The following is a 27,819-nucleotide window of genomic DNA, read 5'->3' as shown; positions in this document are numbered from 1 at the left end:
CTGCACTACTTCCTGGCAAAATAAATTAATGTTTGAGGATTTGTCCTATATAATACAATGTTATACACAAAAATGTGTCTATTGACTAAGAAATACCGTTCTTCTTCCTTGCGTCTCTCCTCCTCCTCCCTTTCTCTTCTTTTCTGCTCCTCTCTCTGCCTTTCAAGCTCCTGAAGCTTCACACGTTCCTGGTGTCTCTTTTTCAGTGAGGAGTCGCTCAGGTGTTTGGTTGTGTCAAAACTTACCTGGAGGGAATTCAATTAACAACAACAAAAACAACTTGTAGTTCTGGGTTTCTCATGTGTTCCCTGTTCTTACACACCTGATCTAGCTTACAGAGCACTACAAGCTCTGCTAAATACAAACATCTAGCTCAGAGATTCTCAAACTGTGGTACGCATACCACTAGTGGTACGCGGGCTCCATTCTAGTGGTACGCCAAAGAATTACTTAAATATAAATAAATAAATAAAACGTGAAATACTGTCCATAATATCCGAATGGATGAAAATATCTTATTAACCAATGACAAGAAAATGAAAGGAGATACACATTAAGTTAATAATTTTAAAAAGTTTGCAAGTGCTTCTGAGTAGCCATACGTAGCGTACGTACGCATTCCCGCCGGTTCCGCTGACAGACGGTTATCCGACATTGGTAGACCAGGCTGTGATGGGAAAAGGTGGAGGTGGCTTTGCTAATTATGACGAGTACGACAAAATTACTGTCGTGGCTTAAATCCGCGAATGGGAGCGTGGATCAGGAGAGAGGGAGAACTGAAGAGGACGTGTGTGAGCCGAGCGCAGATGCTAACGACAGTGGCAAAACCAGCCCCAGAACTGCTAGCAAACAGCAGAAACCAGTGAGGAGGAAGTATGACGAAAAATACATAAAACTGTGATTCATTTGGAGCGGGACAGAGGAGCTGCCCAGGCCGCAGTGTGTTGTATGCGAGGACGTTCTGAGCAATGAGTCCATGAAACCATCGCATCTCAAACGGCATCTTACAACCAAACACACAGCACTAAAGGACAAACCAATGGATTTTTTTTTTTTTTACGAAAACGTGATGAACTGAAGCAGTCCAAGTCCACCATTCTGTCCTATGGTACACCTGTAGCCAAAGCACAGGAAGCTTCATATCGTACCAGCCTCCTGATCGCCAGAGCCGGTAAGCCGCACACAATCAGGGAACTGCAGCTATGCATAGCCTGTTTTGATTTTTTTCAAGTACATCAAGTACAGTACTTTTTTTTTACTTCACATTTAAGAACAGTACAGTTATTTAACTTAAGTACATTTTCATTTAATATTTAAGAACTCTTAATATTTATTTTAGTACAATGTTTATTTCACTTTTATGTGCAATTAATTTTGATTCATTATTTAAGTACAGTGTTTTATTTTCCTATATTTAAACACAGTGTTACTGTTCAAAGTACTGTGTGTAATGTTACAGTGGCCAACAATATTAAATATACTTGTTAAATAAAACCTCCGCCTTGTTTTTAATGAATACTTAGGCCTACTATGATACTGTATTTTAATGTTGGTCATTATGGTGGTACTTGGAGAGCCAAGTATTTTCTGAGGTGGTACTTGGTGAAAAAAGTTTGAGAACCACTGATCTAGCTTAACCCTCTGGGGTCGAGAGTTTTGCCGGCAAAGCTCGGCAGGTTTAGAATGAGTAGGTCATGTATTTAGATTAATATCGTCACAAGTTTTTAAATCATGCAAACATGATAAACATATAGACAAACTTTATACTTTCCTGTGTGTCCACTGCCAAATAATTTTTTAATTACCTAAATTAGATGAAACGTGAAACTTGTCACCTTACTCAGTCACACCGGAGTCGGAGCACTGAGTGCCCACTTACGCATTCATTCACATGGTAACGGCATGATAATTACTTCCACTCTTTTGGTTTCGATTGGTTTCTCTTTCGCAGTGGGAATGCCCACCGTAAACAGGATAAAATCTGTCAGCCATAGGCCCTGTCCACACAGCAATGGATTCAGGTGACTCCGATACAACTGCTTATCGTTTAGGCCTGGCGTCCACACGGCACCGGCGTTTTGGGTGCCCAAAACGCAATCTTTTTGAGAACGGGTCCCAGAGTGGAAAGATCTGGCAACGTTGCCGTTGTGAAGTCGTCTGGATGAGTAGAACGGATTTGTTTACGATGACGTCACAACCACATGACTGTGAGTGCTTCACGCCGGGTAGAAGTGTAACAAACTCGATGTGAGTTGTCAACAAATCCTATAACTTGGTTCATGAAACGCGCTTACAAAATATTTTCACTGTGAATATTTATTGTGTAATGGTGCAAAGTGAGAGAGAGAGAGAGAGAGAGACTCTGCCCTTAGGGCAGAGTCAATCCCGCCAGCAAAAATAGGGAAAAAAAAAAGGAGCGATCTCACCTCTTCAGATGTGGGTTTAAGTCCTACAATACATTCCTCAAAAAGGGCATAGAAGAAATTAATCCATCAACGTGTATCATTCAATTTATTCCAGACCATTAAAGACGCCGCCTTCCGCGTAGAATCATACGTCATCCTCGTCGCCATTTTGGAGAGGTCAAAGCAGAGAATAAAGATTCATGTGCTGCGTTTAACTGTACCAACAGGTTTGCCGTCCAAACGAGATCACATGGGATTACCTTTCACAGGTGAGACTGGAAAAATACTTTTCATTGTATTTGGTCATTATAATGTAATTTTACAAAAAGATTTTCCTGACTTTGTGGCTAATATGAAGTCTCGCGCATAATAGTTTATGCGCATGCGTCCTTACTACTTCTATTGTTCTGGTGTCTCTGAAGGGACCGTCTTACAGCGCCCCTAGAGGTGTGGCATGTGTATTGCATCGTTTTCAGCAAGCGTTGCGTTGCCATATGGACCTGATATTTTACTGATTGTTGCCCATTTGGACGCGATATATTTTTAAATAACATCTCATTGCCGTTGTCGTGTGGATGTAGCCATAGTTTAGGTTATTTGGTGGTAAAACTTGAGATGGCACGTGAATTTGCGAGATGGTGCTTCGGATGATTCAGAACAGCGATTCAATTTCAGTGGTTCACTGGATCTTGAGAACCGCGACACTGATGATGAGCGGCATCACTTTGATCTTCGACTCGATCTAGCCATAGATCAACTCAAGCAAGTGTAAATATTTCTTCCATTTCTTCTGAGCATATCAGTTGACATGGTGCGCTGTAGTGCATACACAGGAAAAATGACTGAACAATTTTAAAAGTTAAAAATAGTGCTGTCAAAAATGTCACGTTATTAACGCGTTAACTTGACTCAATTTTAACGGCGATCATTTTTTTATCGCGAGATTAACGCTCTGTGACATGATGCCACGCCCCGCACAGCCAGAGTCCTCTGCCCTCCCCCGAAGAGCCACGGTGCTCGGCTTAAAGGCCAATTTATGCTGACAACCCAGTCCTCGCAGACGGTGTCGCAGACAGTGTCTGCGTAGCCCCCCCCACCTTCGCAGACGCTCTGCGCGCACCTCCCAAAAATTGTGACCACCGCAGAAGCCTCGCAGACAGCGCCGCAGACAAGAGGGCTCTGATTGGTCCACTCTACATCCGCTGTACACGCACTTCCGCTTCCCTACTTTCCCGGTTTTTGTTTTCACGACCGGCATTTTTAAAAACACGAGCGAAGATGGAGCAGCATGAAGAGCGGTTGATTGAGGAAGTGAGGAAGTACGTACATCTATACGACTCCAGTTCTAGTCATTATAAAAAATATAAAAAAAAAAAAAGTTCTAGTCATTATAAGTAACCGGAGGATAAACACTCCACTAACCACACCCACCAACTACTCCTAGCGACTTCGCGCCCCCTTGCATTGTGGCGGTGCATAACATCGCGCACGCCTATTCCCCCGCTCAACAATAAATTACAACTGTATGCGAAAAGCTATCTGCGAAAGCCTTGTCGCAAGAGCATGCAGAGGGCGCGGATCTCCATCGCGCGCTCACTTCGGATATGCAAATGCTTCCCGTTACACATGATTGCTATGTCAATAAACATCATTTTGCCAATATTTTAGAGACCCCCCAACATTTCCCAAATCATGTTTTCAAGGGATCTCATGTCTGTTTCAGGGGATCTCGGATCCCCCGTGTACCCCGTAGTTCGAACAGTGAGCAAGCCCATTCACTTTTTTATGCTGATAAGAGAATTACAATGGTTTTTCATGTGACAAAAATGTGCGATTAAATTGCGATTAATCGCGAGTTAACTATGACAGTCGCGACATTAATCGCGATTAAATATTTTAATCGCTTGACAGCACTAGTTAAAAATGGTTAAGAGATAAAAGTATTTTCCTCAAAAATAGTTAATTTTACTCTCTTTTGAGTTTAGAGAGGAAAATTTGGAGTTGGAGGAAAATTACAGAGTAACTGTGTAACAGAGTTGGTTGTGGCTCTGAACTGAGTAAAATAGTACAAGAGTTAATTTCAAGACACTGAATAGAGTAAAACTTAAAAAATAACAGATAAATGAAGATGTTGTAAAAAGCAGTTTTAGAACTGTGTTGGAATGTGTGGGGAAGAAGAAAAAAAAAAAAAAACCTTACCCATTGTGACAAATCATTTTGATCACTTGACCTGATGGGATTAAGAGTTGGCAGTGGGAGGAGTATTCACTCTTACTGAATGGAAGTTTTTACTCTTCTCATTGAATACCCCTCCCACTGGCAACTCTTTATCCAAAAACAATAAGACAAATTTTTTTAAGGCCAGTTAATTGTCCAAATCAGTGGAGCAGATTTAAGTTTTTGTGCTTGATACATTCCTAAGACTGAACAGAATCACCTCGAGTGACCAAAACGGTACTTCGCAATGGATAAAACATTCCAACACAGTTCCAAAACTGCTCTTTACATTTTCATTTATCTGTTATTTTTTTCAAAAGTACAATCATGACATACATACTACATAGATATTATTGTAGCTGAACTTGGGCTGAATACAAAATAGTCATATGATTTTGAAAAGACTGCTTAGATTTGTTAAAACTGACGACAAAATCAGAGCATGTCAAAATCATTAGTGCCAGAAACTACCCTCAGATCCCAGAAGGTTAAAGTTAAATCAGCCTGGTCTAACTAACCATCCATGCACAGTGGATAGAGATCAGCAGACACCAAATCTGATTAAAAGACAATCTATTCATGATTAACACTAAACCTTACAAATTATACACCCGAGCCTGAATGTCTGGAGAAGTAGGATGTACCTTAATCCCGCATGCCATGGCTTTCCCGTCTTCACCCTTGTACAGTAGTTTCATTCCCCTCAGCGAGCTCATCGCCTTCACAAACCCTGTGTGATCCTCATACTGGACATAACCTTCAAAGTTTAAATGGCCACCAAATGAAAATGTGTTGAAGTTCTTTCCAGTCATTTCCTCCCTGTACGGATCAAGCATGGGAATGTCGACGTTCCGGATTTTCCCAAATTTTTCGAACACACACTTTAGGGCGTCTTCTGAAGGTTTATCTGATGAAGCCTCTTTCTGGGTGAACCATTTGCAGGGGAGTCCTTCAAGATGGACAGTGTCTGGTCTCTCTCCTGGAACAGTTTCATTCATGTCCTTCGCATCCCTGAAAAATGAGTCCCAGTCATGACGTGTTGGGAAGTCCATCTTTGTTTCAGCAGCGCGCACCTTCAGGACATCGGTAAAGCCGCTGAGTTTGATACTCTTCCCATCCAGATTGGCCAAAAAACGCTTGACAGCACTCTTGTTCTCCGCCTCGCCCTCAAAGCGTATGTAATCCATGGTGCTTTTGGAGATCCGGAGTGAGGAAAACTGCTCTGGGTGAACCATGCTCTTCAGGCGCTCCATCACCTCCCAGTTGGAAATGGACTTCCCAGGCATCTTGAGTTGAGGAAGTGAAACACTGATGGTCATCTTGGCAATGGGTTTCAGGTAGAGGTTGTATTCCCGACACAGGAGGACAGATTCTGAGGCGTCATGGACGATTGTCGTCATTTTGCACACTGAGAACAAAAGAAGAGAAGCGAAATCAAGCAGCATTCAAATCAACTCTGCATTTCTCTACCCACAGTCACTCATGTTGCTTGTGGGTGTGGCCTATTCAGCCTTGTTTTATTAGTAGTAGTAGCTATAAAAAGCTTCTAAAACCAACTAGAGCAGTAGCTACAATTATCGACAGGCCATAATTATTGATACCTTTTCAGACTTACCAATAAAAAACAATTTTACAAAAGGTGAGTTTTAGTTACAACAGTTATTATTGGTTAATTAATCAACCAGAAGACACCCCCCGATCTTGTCATCTGATGACACTGCTCGTTACCCGAAATGGAATTTTTTTCCGCATGATCAGCAATTTGAGGAAAACCCGGAAGTTATCATCGCAGGCAAGCATGGTGGAAAGATCATGGACATGTGGATGGATCATGGATGAAAGCGATCACTATTATTGAAACATCACTTGACTTCTCAAACACGTGTTTAGATACAAAATGGCGACTGTTAAATGAAAGAGTAAGAAATAAAGTAGGTTTTGACAAGGATATCATGAAATATCAGTGAATTTGATAAGTAAACAAATTATCAAATTCACTGATATTTTATGATATCCTTGTCAAAACCTACTTTGTTTCTTACTCTTTCATTTGACAGTCGCCATTTTGTATCTAAACACGCGTTTGAGAAGTCAAGTGATGTTTCAATAATAGTGATCACTTTCACTGGTATCCACCATTAGACACCCTGTGAAATTACAATGGTGCTTGAAAGTTTGTGAACCCTTTAGAATTTTCTATATTTCTGCATAAATATGGCCTAAAACATCATCAGATTTTCACACAAGTCCTAAAAGTAGATAAAGAAAACCCAGTTAAACAATGAGTCAAAATATTATACTTGGGACAGTATAATATGTGAACCTTTTCTTTCAGTATCTGGTGTGACCCCCTTGTGCAGCAATAACTGCAACTAAACGTTTCCAGTAACTGTTGATCAGTCCTGCACACCGGCTTGGAGGAATTTTAGCCCATTCCTCCGTACAGAACAGCTTCAACTCTGGGATGCAAGTAGGTTTCCTCACATGAACTGCTCACTTCAGGTCCTTCCACAACATTTCGACTGGATTAAGGTCAGGAGAACCTTAGAAGGTTTCAGGAAGAAGAATAAAGTTAATGTTTTGGAATGGCCAAGTCAATGGACTTGGCCATTCCAAAACATTAACTTTATTCTTCTTTAACCATTCTTTGGTAGAACAACTTGTGTGCTTAGGGTCATTGTCTTGCTGCATGACCCACCTTCTCTTGAGATTCAGTTCATGGACAGATGTCCTGACATTTTCCTTTAGAATTCGCTGGTATAATTCAGAATTCATTGTTTCATCAATGATGGCAAGCTGTCCTGGCCCAGATGCAGCAAAACAGGCCCAAACCATGATACTACCACCACCACGTTTCACAGATGGGATAAGGTTCTTATGCTGGAATGCAGTGTTTTCCTTTCTCCAAACAACGCTTCTAATTTAAACCAAAAAGTTCTATTTTGGTCTCATCCGTCCATAAAACATTTTTCCAATAGCCTTCTGGCTTGTCCACGTGATCTTTAGCAAACTGCAGACGAGCAGCAATGTTCTTTTTGGAGAGTAGTGGCTTTCTCCTTGCAACCCTGCCATGCACTCCATTGTTGTTCAGTGTTCTCCTGATGGTGGACTCATGAACATTAACATTAGCCAATGTGAGAGAGGCCTTCAGTTGCTTAGAAGTTATGCTGGGGTCCTTTGTGACCTCGCCGACTATTACACGTCTTGCTCTTGGAGTGATCGTTGTTGGTCGACCACTCCTGGGGAGAGTAACAATGGCCTTGAATGTCCTCCATTCCTACACAATCTGTCCGACTGTGGATTGGAGGAGTCCAAACTCTTTAGAGGTTTTGTAACCTTATCCAGCCTGATGAGCATCAACAACACTTTTTCTGAGGTCCTCAGAAATCTCCTTTGTTTATGCCATGATACACTTCCACAAACATGTGTTGTAAAGATCAGACTTTGATAGATCCCTGTTCTTTAAATAAAACAGGGTGCCCACTCACACCTGATTGTCACCCCATCGACTGAAAACACCCGATTCTAATTTCACCTTCAAATTAACTGCTAATCTTCGAGGTTCACATACTTTTGCCACTCACAGATATGTAATATTGGATCATTTTCCTCAATAAATAAATGACCAAGTGTAATATTTTTGTCTCATTTGTTTAACTGGGTTCTCTTTATCTACTTTTAGGACTTGTGTGGACATCTGATGTTTTAGGTCATGTTTATGCAGAAATATAGAAAATTCTAAAGGGTTCACAAACTTTCAAGCACCACTGTAAGTGACATTTACAATGGTTATGTATCTATCTTTGTGTAACATTGTTGAAGTAGATGGAGTACTTAAAAAAGTGCTGTGATTTATAATTTTTTCTGATTCATAACAGAATGGAATGCTTATAGAGTATAAATAATAAATAGAATTGACCAGAATTAAATTCCTAGCATATAAAAAATTACATGCTTGAAATATTCAGATATTTCTATTCCATTCAGAAAATAATTTTGCAGCTTGTTGTATCTACCACATATTACAATATCAGTAGACATTTTATATTTTGGTTCAAGGAATGGCATGTGACCTTTGACCTGGAGTTTCATGTGATTACCATGTCAATTACCTGTTGACATTTAGTGTTAAACTACAAAACTAGAAATTAACACAAACAACAATCAATGACCAACAAAATGTGATCTACGAAAATACTTAGAAAGTAGGTAGAAAGTGGAACAAAAATATTTGACAGGTTAAACATCATTCATTTGTTTACAAACATTAGAATGACTTCCCCATTTACGTAAGCACCGACATTGATACATTTATAAAAAATATATTTTGTACTAAATATAAGTCTATGTAAAACAAATTTTAAATAAAAACTATGTTTTGTTAACTTAATAGCACATACCAATTTTTTTTTTAATAAACAATCATCTGGCAGGGCTCGACATTAAGGACTACCTGATTGCCTGGGGCAAGTGAAACATGCATTCAGGCAAGTGGGATATATCCCCAACATGCCTGACCAGGCAAGTTGGAATGAGCATATATATTATGAACTAGCACCACAAAAATTAGATTTTGATCTTTTACGGTGGTGTAGTGGTTAGCACGGTCGCTTCACAGCAAGAAGGTTCCGGGTTCGAACCCAGCGGCCGGCGAGGGCCTTTCTGTGTGGAGTTTGCATGTTCTCCCCGTGTCTGCGTGGATTTCCTCCGGGTGCTCCGGTTTCCCCCACAATCCAAAGACATGCAGTTAGGTTGACGTGGGGCGGCTCTTGAGGTGCTGAGGTGCCCTTGAGCAAGGTACCGAACCCCTGACTGCTCCCTGGGCACTGTGTGTGGCTGCCCACTGCTCTGGGGGTGTGCACGCGTGTGTTCACTGCTTCAGAAGGGTTAAATGCAGAGGATGAATTTCACTGTGCTTGAAGTGTGCATGTGACAAATAAAGGTTTCTTCTTAAAGCATCCCTCACTACGTATCCGCCATTATGTCTTGGCTGTTTTCTTAGTCTCAGTTTCATTTACTGCTTTGCAAGTTATTTTATATACCCCCGCTGTTGTAGTATGGTACGCATACTATTTATAGACCCCTGTGCATGACAACATGCATCATGTGATAATTACAGCTGGGGTTATAGACAGACACCATCTTTCATGCAAGCAAGGCTTAATCTAAACCCCGCTGTCAAGAAAAATGTTAACAAACAGAAGCAAATGCTTCAGAACAACGAGGAAATGAGTGGTTAAAGAATACAACGAGCGGAGCTAAGCTAAGCGGAGCTAAGCCTGAAAACTTCAGAGAAATTTACAATTGGATTTAAAATGTATTTTACAAAAACAAAGTCGGAAGTGAGTATGAAAGCGTTTGCTTAAGAATCTCGGGGGGGGGGGGGGGGGGGGGGGGGGGGGGTCTGCTCACATTCGAGTTAGCTCCTTCATGAAAGTGCTTGATTTTTCTTACAGGTGAAGCAGCTTCCTTTTTCGACACAGAAAACCCAGATTGGTTTCAAACAACTCGGGCATTTAAAAAAAAAAAACTCAAAAGAGCAACATGCGCAATATATCCTGAAAGAACAGATTAAGAGCAGAGAGAGCTGGAGCTTTGTTTCTGTTATCAGAGGAACACAGTCCTGTGCAAAATATTTATATATCATTTTTTGTTTGTTTTTTCTGTCATCCACCTCTAGTTTTTTTTTAAACAAAGGGCAAGGCAAGTGGGTTTAAAAGTTAATGTCAAGCCCTGTCTGGATGTCAATAATTGCAGAATGGTGTTGATAACTGTGGACAAAGGTGTCAAATACTTGTGGAATGGTGTCACGTGATCTGATACACTAAGTAATCGGGAATCAACTCTTTTTTTTTTTTTCCCCCCACTGGAAGTTCAAGTCACTATTCAACTATTCATGCACAATTTACGTATTGAAAGTCTTTTCTACTTTTACAATGGCCAAAAGATCATTAAAGTGTTGATAATTGTAGCTGCTGCTTGAGTTAAACACAAACTAATCTGTTAAGCAATTCATTTACATCATGGGCTTTGTACCACATCATTCTCTATATATACACACACTCACTAGACACAGCAACCATCTTTGATCCTTCCTTCCAAGTTTTATTTTTCTTTGTAACACCACTATACATGGTTAATGACATGAAACCACACTTTACCAGGTCACAGTGCCTGCATTTGATGCTAACTAGTGGCTATTATAGAGCAATACCTGGAGTTTGACTGCATGTGTCCCTGTTTCCTCTCCAAAAATAATCTGCTTTGATCCTAAGTTATGCGACACTTTTACACACAAGCTTGCATTTAATGCATCTATGAGGTTGTATGTGTATCTACAACAATACACTGGTATTAATAAATTGATTTGATTATATAGCACTTTAACAATAGACATAGGCAGCTTTACAGAAAAATAGACGTTAAAACATGAACTAATATCTATACCTAATAAAATTATCTATACCTTTTGTGAATCTCATCTCATCTCATTATCTCTAGCTGCTTTATCCTTCTACAGGGTCGCAGGCAAGCTGGAGCCTATCCCAGCTGACTACAGGCGAAAGGCGGGGTACACCCTGGACAAGTCGCCAGGTCATCACAGGGCTGACACATAGACACAGACAACCATTCACACTCACATTCACATCTACGGTCAATTTAGAGTCACCAGTTAACCTAACCTGCATGTCTTTGGACTGTGGGGGAAACCGGAGCACCCGGAGGAAACCCACGCGGACACGGGGAGAACATGCAAACTCCACACAGAAAGGCCCTCGCCGGCCCCGGGGCTCGAACCCAGGACCTTCTTGCTGTGAGGCGACAGCGCTAACCACTACACCACCGTGCCGCCCCTTTTGTGAATGTGGATTTTTAAATCAAAAGGAATAAAAACAGATTGTGCAGATATTAATGGAAATATCGTGTTGAATATCGCGATATATAACGGAACCGATCATCGACACACGGTTAATACCAAGAGACGCTGAAACAATATAGTGCAGAAATGATGAAAAATAAACCAATTGAATGTTCCAGCTGTGTGCTGCATTCAGAACCATGTCACTTTAACGTGTATGATGTTTAACTTTGTTAAGTAAAATGTTTAGTGGTAATTAAACTGAGCTTTACACTGTTATTATATTTGCGGGACAAAGCTAGGTTAGTTAGCATTAAGCTCCGCTAGCCGGTAACGCGAAGTTTTCCGACCCTGAAATAAATAACGTTACATTTTCAACTTGGTAACTTTTCACCAACCTTGGGGATAAAATGCAGGAGAATCTAGCTAATGGTTTTATCTTCACATCATAAAATACTTCACCAAAACTACACAGCAATGCTCAGCGACTGAACACAAAACCTTCAAGTAGAAAAGCACTTCCGTTTTTGTCACAGCAAACCGGACGTTGTCTACAGGAAGTACCGCCCCATAACCAATTTTGAACTTTTTTTTAAAAATCCGTCTGTGGTTGGGGTTTCTTTCTTTCTCATACATTTTGTAATGTCGTTTCAAGTTTACATCGCCTAGCTAATGCTAGGTAATGATTTGTCCCACCATTAAAAAATAAAAGGAAGTAAGGAAGGAAAGAAAGAAAAAATAAAATATTTTGTTGTGATGTTTTATGGTGTATGAGTTCACGGTTTTGCCAGTGATTAATTTTTTAAGCAAATGAGACTTTATATTTGTGTACATAATTTTAAAAAAGTTGGAAAATCATACACCTTTATAAAAATATTTAACGCTATTTTTCAGTTAAAAAAATCTTAATCCAACAATACTACAGATATATAAATTCCTAGGTAGTGTGCTGATGATCTACATTTAAAAATGAACACACACACCTGCATCTAAAAAAATTAGAATGTTGTGGAAAAAGTAAAAATTTTTTTTCATAATCTAATACAAAAAGGTAAACCTTCATATATTCTATGTTCATTATATGTAAAGTTTTATTTTAAGCCTTTTTTGTCTTATTTTGATGATTATGGCTTATAGCTCATGAAAATCAGAAATCCAGTCTCTAAAATTATTACAATATGTCATCCCAAGTTTGAGTAAAACAGTATAAATACTGTGTATCTTTCGGTCTCGTTCAGTACACACAACCACAATCATGGGGAAGACTGCTAACTCGACAGTTGTCCAGAAGAGGATCATCAACACCCTCCCACAAGGAGGATAAGCCACAGAAGGTCATTGCTGAAAAGGCTGGGTGGAAAAGGTGCACAAGCAATAGGGATGACCGCAGCCTTGAAAGGATTGTCAAGAAAAGTTGATTCAAGAACTAGGGAGAGTTTCACTACGAGTGAACTGAGGCTGGTGTCAGTGCATCAAGAGCCACCACACATAGACGTCTTCAGGAAAGGGGCTACAACTGTTGCATTCCTAATATCAAGCCACTCCTGAACTAGAGACAACATCAGAAGCGTTTTACTGAGGCTAAGGAGAGAAAGAACTGGACTGTTGCTCCATGGTCCAAAGTCCCCTTTTCAGATGAAAGTAACATTTGAAATTAATTTGGAAATCAAGGTCTGAGAGTCTGACGGAAGAATGGAGAGGTACAGAATTCAAGGGGTTTGAAGTCCAGTGTGACGTTTCCGCAGTCTGTGATGATTTGGGGTGCTGTGTCATCAGCTGGTGTTGGTGTATTTTACCATGTCCAAAGTCAACGCAGCTGTCTACCAGGAGATTTTAGAGCACTTCATGCTTCCATCTGCTGACAAGCTTTATGGAGATGCTGATTTCCTTTTCTAGCAGGACTTAGCACCTGCCCACAGTGCCAAAACTCCTACCAAATGTTACTGTGCTTGATTGGCCAGCCAACTCACCTGAAATGAACCCCAGAGAGAATCTATGGGCCATTGTCAAGTCAAGTCAAGTTTGTTTGTATAGCGCTTTAAACAATAGACATTGTCCCAAAGCAGTTTTACAAAATCTGAATGACCCAAGACATGAGCCAATTTTATCCCTAATCTATCCCTAATGAGCAAGCCTGTGGCAACGGTGGCAAGGAAAAACTCCCCCAGACGACATGAGGAAGAAACCTCAAGAGGAACCAGACCCAAAAGGGAACCAATCCTCACCTAGACAACAACAGACAACATGACTATAGCATTAACAGTTTTAACATGAAGTCAGTTTCGTTAATGTTATAACTCTTCATTAATGGAAACTTGAGTGCAAAATAGGGGTGGGCAAAAATATCGATACAGCGATATATCGCGATACTTTGTCTTCCGATTCAATATCGATACTCAAAATTTGAATATCGATATTTTTTCAAATAATAAATCATGTTTCAGACGGGTTGTAAATCCAGTACGACTTCTGCACCTCCGCTCTGCAAGGTGTCGCTGTGCCACTACCTCACTGCAAGGCACTCTTCATCTTCTCTTTTTTCCCGGTGGTTGCAGTGAGGAAAAAAAACAAGCAAGCATGGCTGTTAATGTAAACCTAGAGACGCCACCGAACTTTAAGGCAGATGTTTGGAGGCACATTGGATTTCAAAGGAAAGGAGAAAAAAAAACAGTGAGCTGGACAAAGAGTACGCACTTTGCAAAACCTGTTTCGCTCCAATTAGATATTCAGGTAACACAACAAACTTGCGAACTTACTTAGCACAACACCACGCCAACATATTAGCTCAGCCGGAGCCACCGAAACCCGACCCAAAGCAAACTACACTGGACAGCGCCAAAGTCCTCCCATCTACTTCAGTGATGTGTGACTTACTGTAACTGTGAACTTAATTTTGTCATTTAAGGCCAAAGGCAAGAAGCTGCACTTTATTTTGCATTTTCAATTTTAGTGTGTGTGAGACACTGCATTTTATTTTGAGTATTTACTCAAAGTTCAGAAGAAACATGATTCACTGAGGTTTCAATTCAGTTTCAGTGTGTGGACACTGACCCACACTGCACTTTGTTTCATAATTGTGCTCAGGGAGACTAAGATGCACACTGCACTTTTCAATGTGTTCCAGACAGTGTGTTGTTCCTGCAAATATGTTGTAACTTGCGCTTGGAAGATACTCTGGACACTTACAGTAATGCTTTTGTGGCTGAGGACTACAGTTGGCTTGCTAACTTTGGGACTGCAGTTGTCATGAACAGTTTTGCACTAGGGGTGGGTATTGCCAAGGACCTCACGATACGATACGCATCACGATACTTGAGTCACGATACGATATGCATCACGATACTTGAGTCACGATAAAATGGCATGGATAATTGGAATTACATTGTTTTGACTCAGTTTGTCCCATGAATTATCACTATCATCTGATGTACATACAACTCGGATTTTAAGATGCATAATGCAGTTTACATTTTTCAGTGAACTATGTAGAATATCGCAATATATCGCAAAATTTTGATATCGCAATATCGTATCGTATCGTGACTCAAGTATCGTGATGCATATCGTATCGTGACTCAAGTATCGTGATGCGTATCGTATCGTGAGGTCCTTGGCAATACCCACCCCTAGTGCAAAACTGTTCATGACAACTGCAGTCCCAAAGTTAGCAAGCCAACTGTAGTCAGCCACAAAAGCATTACTGTAAGTGTCCAGAGTATCTTCCAAGTGTGACTTTCAACTGTTCATATAGGGCCGTCCTCCACAGGAGCAATGTGATGAGACTCCAACCAAACATAGGGCATCAGGATGGATCAGGCAGGTCCGAGGAGCAGAAGAGGTCAGCACCTCAATCCCAGGATTGATATGTAACTCAGAGTGACAGATTGGAGGGGGGGGGGGAGAAGAGAGAGAAAACACAGGTTGTTAGGTATGCCCAATGTCACCTGAATAAGTAGGTACAGTACACATTTTGCGCTGAGTACAAGCAGGGACTCTGGCAAAACTAACTGACAGCATAACTAAAAGGAGAGAGCCAGAAGGTAACACAGGCATGAGGGAGCCCTGGGACATAAAGCAGCCAGCCACTACACAGTCAACAAACTCGAGTGAGCAAGCAAGTGGGGGACTGACAGCATCCGTACATCCCAGTTTACCAAAACACTCTGTCTGAGGACCCTCCAGATCTACTCCTTTATCTCATAAGCACCATTAACAAAAGGCTTGACTAAACAGATATGTTTTCAGCCTAGACTTAAATGCTGAGACTGTGTCTGATTCCCGAACACTACTTGGAAGGTTGTTCTATAACTGTGGGGCTTTGTAAGAAAAGGCTCTGCCCCCTGATGTAGCCTTTGCTATACGAGGTACCAGCAGATAGCCTGCACCTTTTGATCTACGGGTAAGTAGGTGTGGCAGGTCATAAAGGACCAGAAGTTCGCTCAGGTACTGTGGTATGAGACCATTCCATGCTTTGAAGGTATTTTATAATCAATACAAAATTTGACTGGGAGCCAATGCAGTGTGGATAAGACAGGGGTGATGCGGTCATATGTTCTAGTTCTAGTAAGGACTCTTGCTGCTGCATTTTGAACTAACTGGAGCTTGTTTATGCACTTATTGGAACATCTAAACAGTAAGGCATTACAATAATCCAACCTGGAGGTAACAAAAGCATGAACTAGTTTTTCTGCGTCATGTAGTGACATTAAATTTCTTATCTTAGCGATATTTCTGAGATGAAAGAAAGCTATCCGGGTAATGTTATCAATGTGAGTTTCGAATGAAAGACTGGGGTCAATAATCACCCCGAGGTCTTTTACTGCTACAGTCAAGAGGAAGATGAGAAACCCAAAAATGCAAAAAGCTGAAGGAGGCTATCATAGCAACCTGGGCTTCAGTAACACCTTAGCAGTGCCACGGGCTGATCACCTCCATGCCATGCCACCTTGATGCAGTAATTCGTGGTCAAGGAGCCCCAAACAAGTATTGAGTGTATAAAAGAACATACTTTTCAGAAGTTGGACATTTCTTTCTTGTAAATCCTTTTTTGATTGATCTTAGAAAATATTCTAATATTTTGAGATACTAGACTTCTGATTTTCATGAGTCAGGCTTGTAGTAGAAGTGAAATATTGGGACTTATTATACATACAGGCCACTTTATCCATGGAATAAAAACATGTATTATATTCCATGGAATAAAAACATGTTTCATTCATTTGGTTCGATAGCAGGCAATATTGTTATCATATCACTTATCCTACATGTATTACACCACTCTACCCAATGGATTATGAGTGTGCAATATTGTTACAATATTGTACATTGTCAAGATAACACTACGTCACACATCGGAGACATAGAACTTCCATGCTAGCGAGCGACTGACAATTTGGAAACAAACATGGCTGCCAGGTTTGCTTCATTAAAAACAAAAGATTTTGAAAGAATTTTGGCTGCCAGGTAGTGCCAATGTGTGTAGCTGTCAATGTTGATTTTAAAAGTAACTAAATAAATTATACTGGGAAATGAATACTTAAGTATGAGTGAAAAATACTGTGGCAAGTGTGTGTGGAAGAAGAATCTGGAGACAGAAATCTTAGTTTCTCGGTCGTTAGCCTGTGCTAGGAGCTCTCGGTAGCACTGCCTTCACTGCGCTAGCATTGGCCTTCGCTAATGTTACACCAACTGGAAGGTAACTGACTGCCACACTAACAGCATCAAGTCGCAGGTAAGCTAGTGGTGGCCTTCAAGAATGCTGATATGAAGAGAGTGTGTATGTGTAATGATAATATTGGCTGGCTTTTTTCGTGGTCTATCAGATATATCCCATTCAGCTAGCATGATGTTGAACTTGTCTTTGACTCATTCAGTATCATGCTAGCTGAATGGAATATATCTGGTAGACCACTCAAAGCCACTCAATATTATTTAAATACAACACTTAGATCTGCGATGTATTTTGTACAAAAAATGTGAGTTTTCCAACACGAGAAGATAAACTTAATATTTTCAAGCCAATGTGTGATGTTCTTTTTATTATATAGACACATTCACAAACAAAAAGGATCCAGATTTATCAAAACAATTCATCAATTTCCTCACAGGTGACATATAGAGATTTATGTCATGGTCTCGTATGAAAAATACAAGTGGCGTATTTCCTAGTAAAACACTCATGTCTATGTAATATAAAGTCATTTAATTTTGTTACTTATATGCACCCATTTTTTTAAATTGAGATCATCCAAGATTAACATTTAAAAAGCTGCCATCTTTAACTCCTATTTCCTATCGGACTAAGAAGTCAGTATACAGCACATCTCTTCTTGTATGTCAGCTGCACACAATCCAGTTAAGCAAGGCTGTAGTTGATTGTTTCCTGCAGGTTTGTTAGCTTGCTCAGGAGAGCTACTGAGGGTGGACGTCAAGGATGTACTGCAGTTCCCACTCAACCATTCACACCTACTCTCTACTTTCACATAACCAAGTAGAGGGGTAACCAGGTGCAAGGCATTCTGTCTACTAAGTCAGATAAGCTCAGTCATTTCTTTGAATTCACATGGGGGAAAATTACTTTTCTGATTTTAAGTTTTATAGAATACCTAAAGCGTCAAAAAGCGTGGTTAGACTGTCAAAAATTTACACCGACAGACAACACGTAACTGTGTTCTGCACACTTCAGTGGTGGAGTAAAGTCTGATGATCCAAGTCACGAAGCCTACAACCCCTCTGTCTTTGTGTTTAGTCATAAAAAGTGCAAAAACTGAAAAACAAAGACAAGTCAAAGAACTGGAAAGGACAACTTTATTGAAGGATCAACTCCCAAAACAAAGCGCAAATGATGCAGTGCAAGTAAGCTTATAGGCACTTCCCCTTTCAGTGTTTAGGTAGGTAGATCGAATGTACGTAGTATTTGACCCTGTAGTCCTAACAGCCAAAAGATTGTCGTAATCTGGTAGCATATGAGCTCTAAGAAAATCAGAGTAAAGGAAATCAAAATCAACTTAAATTTAAAAAATATGGTGAATAGCACACTGGTTGAGATTCATTGGTAAAATAATAATAATAATAATAATAATAATAATAATAATAATAAAATATATCTGCTAGCAGCGATAAAGGGCTGTCGCACTCGAGGCCAATTGGTTTTGGCATGTTTTTTTTCCTCATTATTATTATTATTATTATTATTATTATTATTATTATTACTTATCTGTGTGCCAACTCGTTTTTGAGCTATTCATTATTCCTTCACAATTTATCATCCCGTATATCTGAAGTTTGTACCTGACAACTTTCAAGGAAAACTGATGCACTGCGTCGGTGAAGTGCGAAAGAGTATGTAAAAAATAGGTTAAAACATCACAGATTCCAAAATGGCTGACTTCCTGTTAGGTGGAGCGAATGCAAAAAAATGGGAAATATGTTTGCCTTAGTGAGGACAATATTCCAGAGGTGTGACCAGAATGGCATGTGTGGGTGGGCAGTTAGCTCATCTGGGGGGGCAGAAAACAATACCTGAAAAATCGGTGGAAAATCACTACTACAATTACTAGTCCAATAATAATAATAATAATAATAATAATAATAATAATAATAGTAATAATTCAATTCAGTAATCAAAATATGGTCACACTAGCATAAATCATGACCGTCAATTTTGTTAACAGTGTGGAATTTTTTTATGAAGTTTTTTTTGTTTGTTTGTTTTTTTGTTTGTTTTTTTTGTAAAGAAAAAAAAACTAAACTAACTTTTTTTGAAAAGCCTGGCTATGCTGAATGGAAATTTAAATGTTGACATTGAAAATGTTGGGATGCACCATCTATTGGTCTTCATGAATAGCTGACCTTTGACCTGGACCATTATCTACAGTACAAGTCTGCGGTGACACTTAGCAAATTCTGAAACAAATTCATTCGTGTCTAGATTTTCTGTGAGTTCCTTCTCATGTGCCAGAATGACTAAATTTTTCTTCCTTGAATGCAGCATTGTTCTGCGTAGTGGAGAGAGGATGCGGTTCAAGGTGGAGAAAGAGCTTTCGCATGCAGCTGAAGACACGCCAATGACAAGTGCTGTGACATATATTGAATGCAATATGGGGAAGGCCTCTTTGTACTGCTGAATGCATTTGCATGCTTCAGAGAGGTTAGCATCAGTTGACAATTTATTGAGCAACATTGCTTTTGCCACAGAAATTTCATTTTGCAAGCTTATGCTGTTAAGCTCTGTGCCTGCAAGCACCTGAAGTGGTTTCAGGAGAGAGGGCTCAAGAAAGGACTTTGATTTTGGCAGGAGAAATGATGTGGACCTCATCAGGTCAACATTTCTCTGAGAGAATCTTGTCTCCATCTCTACAATAGCTCTGTCAAGAATGTTTAACATGGCCCTTTTAAAAGTTTGATTAGGAGCTATTTGGTCATCAGAATGCCCAAGTGTTGACAAGACAACGCTATCACCAAGCTGTGAATTAACTTTGCGTTTTCTTTTAGGTGGGGGCGAATTGGTAGGCCTACTTCCACCCTGAGAGAAATGCTCCTGCCAGAATGAGTCACTCCTCATCTCCTTCAGAGTAGCCAGTGAAGCTGTCACCACCTCCCCAGCAGTGCACATATCCACTGCTTGGGCCTGCAGAATGGCATTAGCTGGTTTCAGTGCACCAAGGACCTGAAGGAGGAACTTTCCTGTGTTAAAGAAACACTGTCATTTTAATTGGGTCGAAAGACCCAATGCCTCTGTGCTGATGTCAAAAGGAGCAGTGTCATCCTCTGCTACATCTGAGAGAAGCCCTCTGATTGTGTCCTCATTGGTGACAATGGACTTCGTGACCTCATAATGACTGGTCCACCATATTTCCAGTAGTCGTTTCAGTGTAGGTGTGTTATATGTGTGTGCAACATAATGTCTGTGGCAAAATGTGTTTAAAGAATTTGACCAGTCAAAGAACTTCTTTGCCAGGGGTTCTGCTTCCATTGCGTGAACCACTGCCAAATGGAGCTGGTGGTTGTAGCAGTGCACGTATGGAATGTACTTCCCCACTTTGTTTTGCAACAAAGCTTGGACACCACCCCTTCCCCCAGACATGACAGACGCACCATCATAGCACTGACACACTAAATTGTCTGGTCTGTAACCCAGGTCAGTCAAATGTGAAAGAATGTGGTCGGAAATGAACTCAGCATCAAGCTGATGTAGTTCAATTAATCCAATTAGGTGTTCCTTGGGGACAGAGTTTTGGACAAATCTAATTACTACAGACAAATTCTCTATGTTACAGCGATCTCTGGTACCATCACTTTTAATGCAAAGTCCAGGAGAGTCTGCTTTCTCGTATCTGGCTTGGATATTGTTTAGCACCATTTTGGTGAGGGTTTCAATTATTTCATTTTGTATTACGTTTGACGTGTATTTTGCATTGTCTGGGATATGTTTTACAATTTCTGCCAATTTCTCATCTTTTTTGACTGTATATTCAAAAAACTTCAGGAAAAGTCCCTCCTCCCCACCCTCGTGATTGTGACCACGCAGAGCCAGTTCATTGACAGCCAGGAACTGAACGGCCTCCCCAATGCTCTTCACATAGTACCTGTTTTTTTCTATCTGCGTTTGACCCAGCAGGTGAGCTATGCTTTCACCTGTCTCTGCCCGACGCTGGTGTTCCTGCCACGCAGACATTGATCTGACGTGCGGGAGACTCGACACATGTTTTTGGAAGCCAGCGTCTTTTTCAAGGGCTTTTTTCCAATTTGTGAAGCCACGTTTGGTAAATATATCCTCGCGGTCCGAATGTGAAATGTTAAATTTGCGGCAGGCAAAGCAAAAGCTGGCATCGCGGATAACGGAATACTCGAGCCACGGTCGAGAATGATACCAGCTTGCACTAAAGCACCGAAGGGTTTGTCCAAATGGGCGCTTGGGGTAATTAGTTAAAATAGGCTGGGACGGGCTATCCATATTTAAGTCGGAAGGGACGTGCACATCAGGGGTTTGGGAGGACTGCGTACTTTGTGAAATGCAGGGGTTTTGAGTTCCTGAAGCGGCCACAAAACTGCAGGATGGCGCAGACCTATTCAGATCCTGTGAAGGGCTTTGCTCCGCATTGGCAGCAGCGGTGCTGGGCTCAACAGCGGAGTCAGAAGCTTGTGCAGCGACAGGGGCGGACGAGGTCTGCTTTTTAATGAGCCACCTATGCATGTCTTTTGGTGTTACGTACTAGTTAATAAAATGTTTTAATAACGTCTGTGTGGGTTATGCTTAGTGGCTGGCTGCCTGCCTAGGCTGGCAATTCAACTAGCTAGCACAGTCTCCTAGTCTTAATAATAGCAGGCTACCACAGGCAGACTGCTGTAACTAGCTGACTTATCTACACAAATCAACAAGTAAATGAAACGAACAAGCTCAACTCAACAAAAACTACTACCACTACTTTGTGAAAAGATGACAGAGAAGAATGAAATAGGAACTGTATGGGCGCAAAGTAAACTCCCGCACAGTGTTGTGCTTGCTAGTTGAATGGAGGAGGACTGACACGCCCCCTATTCAAACGAACCAACTGGAAAGCAGTTTTGACGATTGTTCTGCCCCTTAAGGTTACGGAGGGGGGAAACATGATAACAAAAAATAATTAAAGCTATAAACTTTGCAGATATATGCTGTTTTTAAATCAACACCAGCATTTATTCTACCAATACAAGACACAAACAGAGATCATAAATCGTGGCCTTTTTTCTGGCCAGTTTTCTTTGGATGGACAGGGCATTTCTCAGGGGGGCAGGACTTGTCCCTGGGGGGGACAGTGCCCACCCCAGCCCCCCCCCTGTGGCCACGCCCCAGCAATATTCCCTCCAAAACTCATGAACATCAGATGAACGTTGTGGCATCCAAAACTACAAGTTTGAATCCAAAATGTTAGGGCACACTATGATGTCTTCTAGCCTCACCCAAGGCAAATAACAAAGGAATAATAAACGTTTGCCCTTGTAGCGGTTCGTGTGGAAGGGTGGAGCACAGAAGACGGCAGGACAGAGATCGGGTTGACAGAACGTTTTATTGCCACACTTTTCAGTTCAACAACTGGTATGCACTTTGCAGACACACACACTCTCGGCGTCTGGTTCGGGAAGAGACCCTCTGCTCTCGCTCTCCCTCCTTAAGTAGGGCGCGGTCACTGGGAAGACACACAAACACAGGTTAATTGCTCTCAGGTGTAGTGATTCTGCCACTTACCTTCCCTGACTCCGCCCTCCTGTCACAGACCAGCGCTTGACCACGCCCCCGCTGCCACATACCCCCACCGCCTGACTCAGGCCGGGCGGCTGTCCGGCCTGCAGCCGACTCCCCCCCCCCCTTGACGGGAGAGGAAGTCCGCCACGACCATCTGCGCCCCCGGCCTGTGGACCACCTTGAAATTAAAGGGTTGGCGTGCCAGATGCCAACGGGTGATCCACGCGTTGGCATCCTTCATGTGGTGGAGCCACTGGAGGGGTGCGTGGTCCGAACAGAGAGTGAAAGGGCGCCCCAGCAGGTAGTAACGGAGGGCGAGGACCGCCCACTTGATCACCAAACACTCTTTCTCTATGGTGCTGTAGCACCCCTCACGCACTGACAGCTTCCTGCTGATGTATAAGACTGGGCGGTCCTCCCCCTCCACCTCCTGGGACAAAACAGCCCCTAGCCCTCTGTCCGACGCATCAGTCTGCAACATAAAGGGGAGAGAGAAGTCAGGGGAGTGTAAAAGTGGCCCCCCACACAGTGCAGCCTTTACCTCAGAGAAAGGCCGCTGGCATTGCTCCGTCCACTGGACCGGATCTGGTGCCCCCTTTTTAGTCAGATCAGTCAGTGGGCTGGTAACCTCCGAATAATTAGGTATAAACCTACGGTAATAGCCAGCCAGCCCCAGGAACTGTCTCACCCCCTTTTTGGTCTTGGGCCTCGGGCAGGCTGCAATTGCTGCCGTCTTATTAATTTGGGGACACACCTGCCCGTTGCCCAAGTGGAAGCCCAGATACCGTACTTCCACCCGCCCAATCGCACACTTCTTTGGGTTGGCTGTGAGCCCCGCTCGCCTCAGCAACCTAAGGACGGCCCTCAGATGTTCGAGGTGCCTTGGCCAGTCATTACTATAGACGATGATGTCATCTAGGTAAGCAGCCGCATAAGTGGCATGGGGGCGGAGGACACTGTCCATCAGCCGCTGAAACGTAGCGGGCGCCCCAAACAGCCAAAAGGAAGTGTGACGAATTGGTGTAATCCGAACGGTGTGGAAAAGGCCGTTTTTTCTCGGGATAGAGGAGTCAAGGGGATCTGCCAGTATCCCTTTGTCAAATCCAGTGTCGAATAAAAGCGAGCCGTGCCTAGTCGATCGAGCAACTCATCAATCCGAGGCATTGGGTACACGTCAAATTTAGACACCGTGTTGACTTTTCTATAGTCCACACAGAACCGGACCGACCCGTCGGCCTTGGGTACCAAGACCACCGGGCTGCTCCAGTCACTGTGGGACTCCTCGAAGATGCCCATTTCGAGCATGGCCTCGAGTTCTTCCCAAACCACCTTTTTTTTGTGTTCGGGTAGCCTGTAAGGGCGGCTACGCACTACCACCCCCGGGGGTGTCTCTATGTGGTGCTCTATGAGGTTAGTGCGACCAGGCAGGGGCGAGAACACATCCGAAAACTCGGTCTGCAACTGGGCGACCTCCGCGAGTTGGGTCAGGGAGAGGTGGTCTCCACAGGGGACCGGAGGGATACCTGACGCCAATGCCCCTTTTTGAACCTCCGGCCCCAGCTCCGCCTTCTCTGGAACCACCGACACCAACGCCACGGGGACCTCCTCATTCCAGAGTTTAAGCAGGTTGAGGTGGTAAATCTGTAGCGCCCCACCCCTGTCTGTTCGCCTCACCTCGTATTCGACGTCCCCGACTCACCGTGTGACCTCAAAGGGTCCTTGCCACTTGGCGACCAATTTGGGGCTTGATGTGGGCAACAGTACGAGTACTTTATCTCCCGGTGCGAACTCTCTAAGGCGCGTACCCTTGTTGTACAGGCGGGCTTGCCGTTCTTGGGCCTGCCGCAAATTCTCCTGGGTTAGGTGGGTGAGGGTGTGGAGTTTTGTGTGGTGTCCGTGACATAAACGTGGTGCCTTGATCAGTCAGAATCTCTTTAGGGATTCCAACTCGGGAGATAACGCGGAAGAGCGCCTCCGCAATACTGTGTGCTGAGATATTGAGCAGAGGCACTGCTTCCGGGTATCGCGTTGCATAGTCCACTAGAACTAATATAAAGCGGTACCCTCGTGTCAACCGATTGGTTCATGTGGAAGGGTGGAGCACAGAAGACGGCAGGACAAAGATCGGGTTGACAGAGCGTTTTATTGCCACACTTTTCAGTTTAACAACTGGTATGCACTTTGCAGACACACACACACTCTCGGCATCTGGTTCGGGAAGAGACCCTCTGCTCTCGCTCTCCCTCCTTAAGTAGGGTGCAATCACTGGGAAGACACACAAACACAGGTTAATTGCTCTCAAGTGTAGTGATTCTGCCACTTACCTTCTCTGACTCTGCCCTCCTGTCACAGACCGGCGCTTGACCACGCCCCCACTGCCACAGCCCTATTTTCACGAGTGCACGAAATTTCTTGAATTTCTGAATATTTCCAAGGTGTCAAATCTGTATTTTTAAACTAGGGGGCGCTATGTAGTTAATGAAGCCCACCTATACTGATTTACCATATTGACTCAAATTATGTCATAGGACAAATGCATGTGCAATGTTCCATGAGTTTTTAGCTAGGTGAGCCCCTCAAAACAACATGGGAAATTTAAAAAATCCCACATTCTGTTCAGCATTGCTGACTTCCTGCTGGGCGGAGTCAAATAAGTGAACTTTGTCCTGTATCACCAGACTATCAATCATACCAAGTTTTGTGCCCATCCGAGCAACTTCATCTCAACCATAGCTTGTTCTCAGGGGTGCTACAGAGCTCCGAGATTATGCCCAGTCCCTTGCTCAATGTAATTTTGTGATGTTATGCACATTTGATCAGTGTGCCAAAATTCTTGAGTTGAGTTTTCAAGCATCACAAGTGCCTCAAAAATGAGTTGACATGCAGATAAATAAATAAATAAATAAGAAGAAGAACAAGAAGAAGATGCTGAAAACAATAGGGCTTTGCACCTGGGGCCAAGCCTCTATGCCTGAGTAGCAGTGGCCAGGACTGATGTGTACACCAAATTTCATGAGTCAGAGTTTTTCAGCAATGGAATCATTACTGTCCAGGTCCAAATGGTGGAGCTACATGAGAGGCTCACTTTGGGCATGGGGAGATCATCAGAACCCTGATGTCTTATAAACTGTGAAGTTTTAGCTCTAACATGGTGAATTTATGACAAACTTCCTGTTTGCATGTCGAAACATACAAATTTATTGGTTCGCCATTTCAACATCATGCAAGATATCGCAAATCCTGTTGCAAGTCAATTGGCTAAAACAATGTGCATTTCAGTTTTGTTCGTCTTGGGGCACGCTACACACCTATCAATTTTGACACATAGATATACCGGGCAGGAGTCTCCATGACATATGGGGCCACTATGGAGTCCCCCGGACACACCTGGGGTCAAGCCCCTATGGCTGAATAGTGGTGCACATGACTGACATGTGTACCAAATTTCATGAGTTTTCGAATATGTACAGGGTGTCAAATCTGTATTTTTGAACTAGGTGGCGCTATGGAGCTAATGAAGCCCACCTAGATGGATTTACCATATCACCACAAATTTAACATAGGTGAAATATATGTGCAAAATTTCATGAGCTTTTAGCCATCGTAAGCCCCACAAAACAGCATGGGAAAATTCCAAAATCCAACATTCCATCCAATATGGCTGACTTCCTGTTTGGCGGAGTCAAATGCAACTAAGTGAACTTTGTCCCGGATTACATGAGTATCGATCACACCAAATCTTGTGCCGATCCGAGCAACTTCATCTCAACCATAGCTTGTTCTGTCCATGTCCACATGGTGGCGCTATACTGGAGGGTGTCTTTCGGCATGTCGATATCTTCAGAACCATGATATCCTATAAACTGTGAAGTTTGAGCCATATCAGGCAATGCATGGTGAATTTATGACTCACTTCTTGTTTGCATGGTGTAATGTATAAATTTATTGGTTCGCCATTTCAACAACTTGTGACTTATTGCAAATCTCTTCACAGTTTAACATCAGCAACATCCAGATATAAGGTATACCAAATATAGCATGGATCCAACAAACCACCTAGGAGGAGTTCATTAAAACATAACACGTGTCAAAACACGTCCCTGTAACAAACACATACACACACATTAATTGACAGCAGATGGAATGACTTAGCCACTTACCTTCCCCGACCCCGCACTCCATTCACAGACTGCTGCTTGGCCACGCCCCCACTGCCAGTTATAGTCATGTTGTCTGTTGTTGCCCAAATGAGGATGGGCTCCCTTTTGAGTCTGGTTCCTCTTGAGGTTTCTTCCTCATGTCATCTGAGGGAATTTTTCCTTGCCACCGTCACCACAGGCTTGCTCATTGGGGATAGATTAGGGATAAAATTAGCTCATGTTTTAAGTTGTTCAAATTTTGTAAAGCTGCTTTGCGACAATGTTTATTGTTAAAAGCGCTATACAAATAAACTTGACTTGTCTCAACTTTTGACTACTGTTGTTGACTTTACTACAGTTTTCAAGTTTAGACGAGAGTTGTGCAGACTTGAATTTTCTTGTTCACATAATTATATTCTTGTGAGGCTAACCATGAAATTCTTGCTTCAGTAACGTATTTCTATCTTCAACAAATACAGAAATTCCTGCTGAATAAACACAATTCTTGATTCAGTGAGATAGAAATGTTGCTTTATAAATCGATAAAAATGCATGTTGCTGTAATAAATAAATTAATATTTAAATAAAATGAAGAGCACAAAGCATTAAGTTACCTGACACTATGTTTATTCCTCTTGGTAAACATCATTGTGAACAGGACCTGCATACATAAAATAATTGCCTGTCCAAGTGTATCTTGAAGTTGTAAATGAGCACTAATCAAAATGAACTATACGACGTTAAAATTGCACATACACTGAAATTTTAGGAACAAACTTGAACAGACAAAACACTGCCCTGGTGAAAAATAAATGTGCTAAATGTACTAAAATTTAGCATACTTTTGTGTACTTGAAGCCACACTAATCATCAATATACTTCAAGTGTGTTTATGATTAGTTAACTTGAGGCATGCTATTTTGGAACAACTAATTTTGGACTAAATGTATTTTAATTGTAATTAAATTGTAGAAA

The 27,819-nt window shown here is 42.0% G+C and overlaps 1 protein-coding gene across 2 annotated transcripts in view; it reads right to left on the bottom strand.

The window, feature by feature from the left end:
• Nucleotides 1–27,011, bottom strand: part of akap17a (A kinase (PRKA) anchor protein 17A) — a 50,275-nt gene extending 23,264 nt beyond the window's left edge. Inside the window, exons 1-3 of one of the 2 annotated variants that reach the window (XM_060929043.1) lie at nt 26,866–27,011; nt 5,267–6,030; nt 97–245 (exon numbers count right to left, since the gene is read on the bottom strand). In XM_060929043.1, the coding sequence (XP_060785026.1) occupies nt 97–245; nt 5,267–6,030; nt 26,866–26,887 (935 nt within the window). In that variant the 5' untranslated portion in view covers nt 26,888–27,011. Of the gene's footprint in view, nt 1–96; nt 246–5,266; nt 6,031–11,879; nt 11,997–26,865 lie in introns of those variants that run through there. The other variant, XM_060929044.1, reaches the window with a different exon arrangement.
• Between the last annotated feature and the right edge of the window lie 808 nt (nt 27,012–27,819).

Source organism: Neoarius graeffei, chromosome 9 (assembly GCF_027579695.1).
Source record: "Neoarius graeffei isolate fNeoGra1 chromosome 9, fNeoGra1.pri, whole genome shotgun sequence".
In the NCBI taxonomy this organism is placed as follows: Eukaryota; Metazoa; Chordata; class Actinopteri; order Siluriformes; family Ariidae; genus Neoarius; species Neoarius graeffei.
This window is presented reverse-complemented; position numbering and strand designations above follow the sequence as displayed.